This window comes from Sinocyclocheilus anshuiensis, unplaced genomic scaffold (assembly GCF_001515605.1).
Source record: "Sinocyclocheilus anshuiensis isolate Anshui unplaced genomic scaffold, SAMN03320099.WGS_v1.1 scaffold1049, whole genome shotgun sequence".
In the NCBI taxonomy this organism is placed as follows: Eukaryota; Metazoa; Chordata; class Actinopteri; order Cypriniformes; family Cyprinidae; genus Sinocyclocheilus; species Sinocyclocheilus anshuiensis.
In genome coordinates, this window is record NW_015557197.1 from 388,805 (window position 1) to 398,211 (window position 9,407).

A 9,407-nucleotide genomic window follows, 5' to 3' on the forward strand; every position below is an offset into this window, starting at 1 on the left:
CAGATTGGAACTTTGGAGCACGGATCACGAATCATTTGATTCAGATGGGTCTTCTGTGGGGGTTCGCGAATCATTTGATTCAGATCGGGACTCAGCGGGTTCGCGAATCATTTCGCGAATTTAATGATTCCATTGATTCAAATCGGTGCAGGTTCGCAAATCATTTGAAGATCGGTACCAGTGTTTGGGAAAGTTACTTTTAAAAGTAATGCATTACAATATTGCGTTACTTCCTAAAAAAGTAACCAATCACATTACTTAGTTACTTTTTATTGAAAGTAACATTTTACGTTACTTTTTACATCTGTGCTGGGCTTGCTTGTTTGCTTTTAATATAAAAAGTTATATTTTTGGCAAATGTAAAAGCCCTTTCACACCCAAAGCCTCAGGCTGAAGGAAATGTAAATTCACGTCTGTACAGTAGAATGCAGAAGAAGAAAGTTCAACTCTTCAGCAATAAAAAAGAAGAAGAAATGTTAGTTTATCTTGAGTAATTTTTGCTTATTAGTATGGTTGAATTGGATCACTGAAGGTCAGCAGCAAATTGGTTAATAAAATGGGATTAAATACATAAAGGATATTTGTGTTATTTAACATATTTAATTATTGCAGCTTTGAGTCATGTTCTGAGTTGCGTTTAACTATTTTTATTAATTTTGTGGAAAACTAAATCTGATTTTTTTTTTTGCGAGTGAGTGAGATGAATTAATGCATGTTCATATTTATTCTAGAACTACAGTAACATCTTAATTATATGTTATATTCTTACTCCCGATTTCTCTCAACATGGGCACAGGAGAGCTTTCAATCAATAAATGGGAAAAAAAGTAACTGGCGTTACTTATTTGAAAAAGTAACCCAGATATTTTCTTGTAAATTAAAAAGTAATGCGTTACTTTACTCGTTACTTGGGGAAAGTAATCTGATTACGTAACTCACGTTACTTGTAATGCGTTACCCCCAACACTGATCGGGACTACGGACTGCGTATTGCGAATCATTTGATTCTGGACTTCGGAGCAGGTATCGCGAATCTTCTTCTCTGATTTCTGTTTTTTTTTATTAAACAGTACAAAACATCAAAGTACAGTTATAAAAACAAAACAAAGAAAAAGAAAGAAAGACTACAAAAATACGAACGAACCCCTTATAGGTTTTATTAGCCATAGTAAAAGTGTAACCATGTTTTTTTTTTCTTTCAATGCATGATGAATTAATCTAGTTAAGTTTTCCACTATCAAAATAATAATAAGTATTACTATTATTATTATTATTATTATTATTATTATCATCATTATTTAAAAATTAGCTTACACTTAATGCATTATTAATTAATCTGAAGTTATCATCTATTAATATTAATTCACATTATTATTATTATTATTATTATTATTATTATTAAAATGACATACCGACACAAAATGCTTGATAATTAATCTGGGAATGTCGAGTTCTTCTCTGCAGTTGTCCTGTAAACAGTGCAGCAGGATCTCAGAGGAAGTGTGTGAGTCTGAATCACTGTGTGTGGAAGGACCGTCATTCAGAGAAGAAGCAGTGAGGGAATACGAGTCAGTTATCATGTTTATTTTGACTCGCTGACGGAGCATGAGAGCACCATTTACCAGACTATGCAGCTGAAAACAAGCGGTGAGGAAATTAAAATATGAAATTACATTCTGTATGGTTATGATAGTGTTAATATATCAAAAGAGCATGTTCAGACAATTGTTTTAGTAATAACTGTAAATATTATACACTAGACCGCTAGCGTTAATTCCTTAAGAGGTGCTTCAGATTATTTGTATATTAATAAATTAGTTTATAAAAATAAATTAAAAGAAAAAACGCTGTTAAACGTGATTATTTACTCAAATGTTTACATTTGTGTTTTTTTTTAGAAATCGCAGTAACCTGACTTGAAAGATAAAGAAAAACAATATTTTTTTCACAAACCTATCTGATATCATGAAACTCACAAAAACTGAAACATTTTTGTTAGTTGTGCCTGTAAATGTAAGCAGTGCCCAAGTGCAGCGGAATCTGTTTTGAATCTCACCTATGTGTTCCAGCGGTAGGCCCCACACCATCCTGATTCCTGCGGCTTTCCTACTTTGAGTGAACGGAAAAGAGCGTCCTAGTTTGGCTTTGGACCGCTGGACGCCGGTGTGCCGTAGTAACCACTTGAGTGCAAGAGCGACATCTGGCGTAAAAAGTCATCATGACAGGTATGAGCTTCAATGATTCTTCATTATTCAGGGTCCAATTCATGTGAAGTACATACAGGAGGTGCATCTCAATAAATTTGAATGTCATGGAAAAGTTCATTTATTTCAGTAATTCAACTCAAATTGTGAAACTCGTGTATTAAATAAATTCAATGCACACAGACTGAAGTATTTTAAGTCTTTGGTTCTCGACATTCTAATTTATTGAGATGCACCTGTACATGTATTTGTGTAATGAATCGCTGTAAAAAATGACCATGGTAAAGTAACTAGTAACTACATTATTTATGTTCGAAACTGGTTACAATAGTAAACTGAAATTAAAGTGATTTTGGTTTGAATACTGGTCCAGGTTTGGCTGTGCAGACAGGAGAAGGTGTGCAGGTATAAAATGTTGGCTTTATTTAAGAGTTACATGAAAAACTTGTAAATAGCTGGTTGGCATGCAGAGTAGATTATACGATTGTGTTTAACTGTCCACGTCAGTGTGTCTGATGGAAGCATTTATAGCCAGTTTCCCAGACACAACTTTAAATTGTCAATGCATAAACACCACAACTTAAAACTTTCCTGAAAAGTTTTAGCAGATCTTTTAAAGTCAGCATGAAATGGAAAGGCATCAATTTTCTAATCTAATGTTTCTTTATGGTCTTACTATGAACAATTTATCCATACATATGGATGCCTTTTTTTTTCTTTTTTGACCTTATAATTTTTTCAATTTCATTTGCATTTAATCATTTAGCATTATTTAGAATGAATCATTTATTAATCAGTCTTCTGGTAAAATGGAAGACTTTCTCGTGACGTATTGGTTTAGGTGTAATCACATTTACTGTTGTTCTGTGAACTTTTGCAAGGCAGAATCCAGTTATTTTGTTGTTGTTGCTGGATTCTGTGGGCACAGATTCCTTTTGGGCCTACTTATAGTCCTGTTTGCAAGGACAGCCCTTGGATTTGGCTGGTTGGCATCTCTCTCTCTCACTCTCATTAATAAACATCTCACTGACACAATGAGTTCCACTATTCCTCCTCCGTCATTGTCCCAGTAAACTCCAGAGAGAAAGAGAGTGTGGGAGTTTGTCGGACCGAGGAGACGCTGTCAGTGGCGAGGCACAGGAATCTGCCCAGAGCTGAAGGGATGCCATGAGCTGAACAGCTTGCAAAAGACCCTGTGATTAACTTTAAAAAGAGAGACCTTCAAACCTGAGAGACATCAGGAACCAGGCGCTTTACAGGAGACCTTGTTTGCCCTCTTAAAAATCAAGATTTTGAAGGATTTAATAATATTATTTCGGCGATTCCTGTAGTGTTTGATGGGCTAAGGTTTTCCAGAGAATTTCTAATTGAGGTGAATGCTCAGCATTGGATCAATTTGCTAATTTGCTGTCTGCATTTTGTATTTTAGCACATTAGAGGATTATGTGAGTTGCAAGAGAGCAGGCTGCTTTTACATTGATTACTTTCATCCATGGGTTTATAACCAAAGGACGATATTTTGGTGACTTTAAGAGTTGTTTGTGAGTGTTGGTGCTGGTGTTCTTATGCCCATGGCTGTCCCTGAACCTGTTGCCACTCGGAGGTTGGCACTGGACTGTCGTACCCTGCTGGATCACCGCCCGAGTCGTGGTAAGAGGTCCTGTCTCTGCCAGGATACTGATGTATTCTTCTCACAGAATCAGATTCTCTCAGTTGAATGGTATTGTGCTCATGATGCAACTCTAGTATGATGTCATTGCACAGTTTTTAAGTACATATGCTTTGATTAAGAATTTCCAACTTTTTTTATTTAATCTTTTATATTGTATGGTTTTGGGTGAGAAGACAAGTGCAAAATGTAAAAGTGTCATCTGCCAATGCAAAACTGATGCCATGATGCAAGAATGTTGTTGTGGGTGGTTGCCAGGGTGTTGCTATGCAGTTGTTCTGAGTCATTGCTAGATGGTTTCCGGGGTATTCTGCGTGGCTGCTAAGTGAATTTTTACAAGCCCTAAGTCAAAAGTACCACTCTAATCAAATTCCTCGCAAATGATGACAGTGCAGAGGTACCTGGATGCTGAAATCACGGCAGATGTATTTATTGCGTCGTCATGGAAACCCCATCTGTGACTGACACTTGGCATCTGTGCTCTGGTTGGTTTTAATTAAGCATGTTTAGTTGCTAATTAGCCAAGCCAAATTCCTGTGTAAATGTCACTCGGCTGTTAGTGGATTAATATCTTTTCAAGATCTGACCATTCTCACAGGTTAATGTCATATTTTTAAAAAAAGGTCTGCTTAAAAATATGTACATTACACAATTGCTCCAGCTCCACAACAACTGGTGTCAACTGAGTATTTTCTCTTTTTTGTTTGTTTGACATTTGCCAAAATGTCAGATTTGCCTTGACATTCAAAAAACATAACATTTTTACCAGGGACTGAATCTTCATTTTCATTTTTGACTTGTAGTGTTACTTATATACTACTATAGTATTTATTAATATGTATTATTAGTATTGTTATTATTGATAATAATAACCATAATAATATTATGCCATATTTTTGTATTTTGAATGAGCTTTTATTTGTATATTTTCAATTATCATTTAACTTTTAATTTAAGTTTCAACAAATTTTTGTTTTTTTTTGTCCTTTTTTGTTTGTTTATATACATACTTAAATGTTCTGGAAAAATGAAATAGAAATAAATTATATATATATATATTGTATATAAATTAAAAATATATTTTTATGTCAGTTTTAATCATTTAAGTACTCAAACTTATTTTATTTCAATTACTTGACACGGCAAGTTTGTTTTTTTATCTATTATTTTATTTTAGCTTTATTTAAAAAAATGTTTAGATATAATCATAACATGATATCTGTCATTGTTTATTGTGGTATTGTATATCTCTTGCAGTGTCTAGTGCCACTTCCAGCAGGATTTGCTGTTTGTGTGCCGCATGTTTTCCACAGCACACATATATATCTGAGAGAGAGTGTAGGAGGAGAATGATGGATTGCAGGAGGAAAACCATGCCATCTGAAAGAGAGAGACAAAAGCTATGTTTGGAGTTGCATACTAACATACTGCTCTAAAGCCCTATTCTGGCGGTAATTATTTCTCAGGGGGATATCATGTAATTTCAGCTTTTACAGGTAGTAGTTGGTGATTTAATTGCCATCTGATTGGGAAATGACAGTGTTTTTCTCTGATGTCCCTGAAAATCCCTGGCTGAATTAACTGCCTTTAGACAAACTCCAGGGTCATGTAGGAATTTAATTCATCTCTGAATCAAGAGTTTCAGAGGAGGAACTGATGGAAAAACCCTTTCTGACCTATTTTTTTGGCTATTTTTTTTTACCACACTTGCATTTTTGAAATGGCAGAATTAGCTTCAAAAGGTGTTTAAAGCATAACCATTTCTCTTACATTTATATGGATCTCATATACGCCAGTGGATTTTGAATATTCAAACAATTTATGATTTATATAAATTAATTATATCGACTTTTTAATGTTGATACTAATAAGAAATGGTTCTTGAGAAACAAATCGTCATATTAGAATGATTTTTGAAGGATCGTGTGACAATGAAGACTAGAGTAATGATGCTGAAAATTCAACTTTGCATCACAGAAATAAATTACATTTTAAAATATGTTCAAAAAACTTTTATTGTAATATAAAATATTGTAATAATATTTCACAATATAACTGTTTTATTGTATTTTTTATCAAATAAATGCAGCCCTGATGAGCTTGGTGACTTCTTTCAGAAACATAAACAACTTTTTTTTATTAGTATTTTCAGAAATATATGACAATACAGACTAGACAAGACACGCTGCTTTTTACTTTCAAGACATTGTAGTGATGTTTCTTAAAAAATGCATATTTAGATTAAAAATTTTCCCAAGTTTCATGTAGTAAAAATCAGCAGTATACATTTTATAAGCAGTACACTAGTATTTGATTCCGAACACAACTAGAGAAAGAGAGCGATGCAGAGAATCTAAGAAAGCGGGAGGAGCTTCTGCCGAGAATGAATGAGCACATCCCACTCTCTCATCCCCTCTCTCTCTCTAGCCCCTCCCTCGTTGAGTGGTGATTGACGAGCAGAAGGTGTACACTCGTGGGTGCAAAATGAGCGTTATTCTTTTGAGACCTGCTGGCGCAATAGCCAAGGTCATCCCAGCAGCATAGCTTCCCCATCACTGTCCACTAGCATGTGCGATCGCTCCTGTTGTGTATCGCATGACTTTCAGCCGTCGGAGCAGCAGACCGCATGTGTGTGAGCGTGTAGGCTCAGTGTCTCCAAATATCTCTCTGCAGCTGCATCTAAGAAGCTGCAGGGAAGGACTGAGAAGAGAGAGCAGCTTCACTGACATCAAGAACAATGTATGGTAAGCGCTGAGCTTGTGTGTGTGGGTTCTGCAGGGGTTTGTGCATAATAAAGGGAAACCGGAATCTTCCCTGACTGCATTCCTTGAGCACTCAGGCATGACTTCTGTTTAGTACATTCAGTAAGTCCTGATAAACCAAAGAGTTAATGCTGCCAAACAGACGCTGTCATGAGATTGCTTTATGGTAGGTTTGTTTGATCGCAGGGTTTCTTATGTTGTTAAGTTTTCTAAGTGTGTGTTTGTTTGATCTGCTGGTTTGTCATGGAGATTTTAGCTGATAGGTCATTGGCAATACATAACATTGTGTACGTTTGATGACCCTTCAGTGCGGTTAGTGATTGTGGTGTTAACAGATCACATTACGACTGGATGTTGTATCGATCAGGACACAATTCACCTCGTGATGACAAGTTAGCATGTCAGCTGATCATGTTACAAGAGAACTGATTAATGCAATCATAGATAGTCACTATTGCTCTTTTATAGTTCAGGAGACTTAATGGATTTCTTGTGTTATAAATCTCGTAATGTTTTGCTTTTCCCCTGAGGTCCCGCTAAGGCTTTTGCGCTAAAACACAGTCATCGTTTAAACCATTTTCATTATTTTTTGACACCTACAATCATTCAAAGCAGCTTTTCTGAAAATGCATAGAAAGTTTCCAGTTTCACAAAAAATAATCTCATCTGTGTGAAGTCAGAAAGTTGAGGAAGTACAGTTTCAGTAAATGGTTTAAGATGGTTGGGATCTCTCCTGAAACTTTATATTATGTCATGTCATGTTTTTATCAAATTTTATGCAAATATCGCATAAAAAATGCTAAGGTGCACATCAATTCTAAGCAGCAATTCAATTCACTACATTGGCTCTGTGATTGTACTCTGCACAATGACAGTCTAATCTCATCTAATGATTATTGTAGAAATAGAAATATTTTTCATCTTTACTCATATATTGCTGTTGAACTTAGCCATTTGAAATCATGTGATTGTCTCTGATGGGCATCTGATGGTTTCAGGTAGAGGTGTGTGTGTATACTGGAGATATCTACTGAGGCGGCCCTCTCTCCTTGCATGTAAAAATAGAAGAATGTGGACTCTAGCTGTGTGTTATATAACATCACTGAAGGGCAGGACAGCATCTCCTAATGCTGACCCATTGAGCTCTTCACATTGCTGTTTGTGTTTGTGTTTGCCCTTGTGTTTGTGCAGATGTACCTCTGTACTTGTCGTTAGATTTCACTACAAATAGTGAAATTGATATGTAGAAACAACTGATTTTCAGTCTTTCAAACAATGGTGTAAGGTTAGGGCCAGTGGCAGATAATTCACGTTATGCTCTGCTCTCAAAAAGGGAAATAAATATAAATCTCTATCTATCTATCTATCTATCTATCTATCTTAAAGGCGTCATATGATGTTGCTAAAAAGAACATTATTTTGTGTATTTGGTGTAATGAAATGTGTTTATGCGGTTTAAGGTTTAAAAAAAAACATTATTTTCCACATACTGTACATTATTGTTTCTCCTCTATGCCCCGCCTTTCTGAAACGTGTTGATTTTTACAAAGCTAATCGGTCTGAAAAAGCGAGGTGTGCTGTGATTGGCCAGCTATCCAGTACGTTGTGATTGGCCGAATACCTCAAGCGTGTGACGGAAATGTTACGCCCCTTACCACATTGTGATGATGCCCTGTCAGGCCGGAGCGATGATTCAAAAACATGAAAACCCATTATAAACGAGGCATTCGTTGCATCCAGTGGGGACATAATTATGGATTATAATTACTTATACTGTCTTTTTAAGCGTTGTGTTGCATCGCGCCGCATAAACATAATCGCTTTCACAACGAATCACACAGCGCATTCACGACATGGCGGCGGCGGCAACAACAATACTACAGCGAGAATAAAAGTTACGCCTTCTTTCTTTGCGTGAACATTTGGGCGGCATTATGCAAATCTTCCCACATAGTGATGTAGATATGTGGGGCGTGTTAGAACGAGCCGTTTTAGGTAGGTGTGGCTGACTCTTAACTTTTATAAAGAATATCTCTTTGGATTTGAGACTTTAGTCTTTGCAACTTTACAGATCTTCTTTATGCACCAAGAGCTTGTAACACTCCAAAGAGAAAGGAAAAATTGAAATCGCATCATATGACCCCTTTAAAATATATTTTTGCCAAACTGATGTACATTTCTTTCCTAGGTTGTTTGCAGTGCTTAAGTAGGGCTGAGCAAACACAGTCCTTATGATTTGTAATCCCAGAATTTTGCATTGTAGCAGGCTGAATACCCACAAAAGTGCACTTTGTCATAGGGCTCTGGTGAGCATTTGGAACGTACCCTGAGTAATCTCAGCGAACACATTCTTCTTCTGTAATCAAGGAACCTTCTCTACATAATCAAGGCTTGGTTGCTGCTGGGAATGCTGGGCTGATTGTGAATTTACACAGGTGTCTGAGAGAGGAAGTAGACAGTTTCTGCATTCAGCCTTGAGACTCGGCCCTAAAAATGCCTCGTGAGCAGCACTGATTGCTGATGACTGACAGTGAGTGTACGTGTGATAGAAAAACTGTGTGTTTAATCCTCATGTACCCTCATATCTTGATAGTTGTTCTGTGTTATTATGGCTAAAGTGAAGGCTATTTGGCTACTTAACAACTTGGACTTATAATATTAATATTTTACTGTCTTACTCATAGATTGTCCTAAAGCGTTTACATTTTGGATTAGTTTATTAGTCTAAACAATTGGCCTTGAAACAAGGGCAAACACTGCAACAATATATAT

The 9,407-nt window shown here is 36.1% G+C and overlaps 1 protein-coding gene across 1 annotated transcript in view; it reads left to right on the plus strand.

Moving 5' to 3' along the window:
* Positions 1 to 3,744: 3,744 nt before the first annotated feature.
* LOC107678842 (protein EFR3 homolog B-like) overlaps positions 3,745 to 9,407 on the plus strand; it is a 31,558-nt gene continuing 25,895 nt past the window's right edge. The window contains exon 1 of the mRNA XM_016474261.1: positions 3,745 to 3,854. Coding sequence (XP_016329747.1) covers positions 3,770 to 3,854 — 85 coding nt within the window. The 5' untranslated portion in view covers positions 3,745 to 3,769. The remainder of the gene's footprint in view (positions 3,855 to 9,407) is intronic.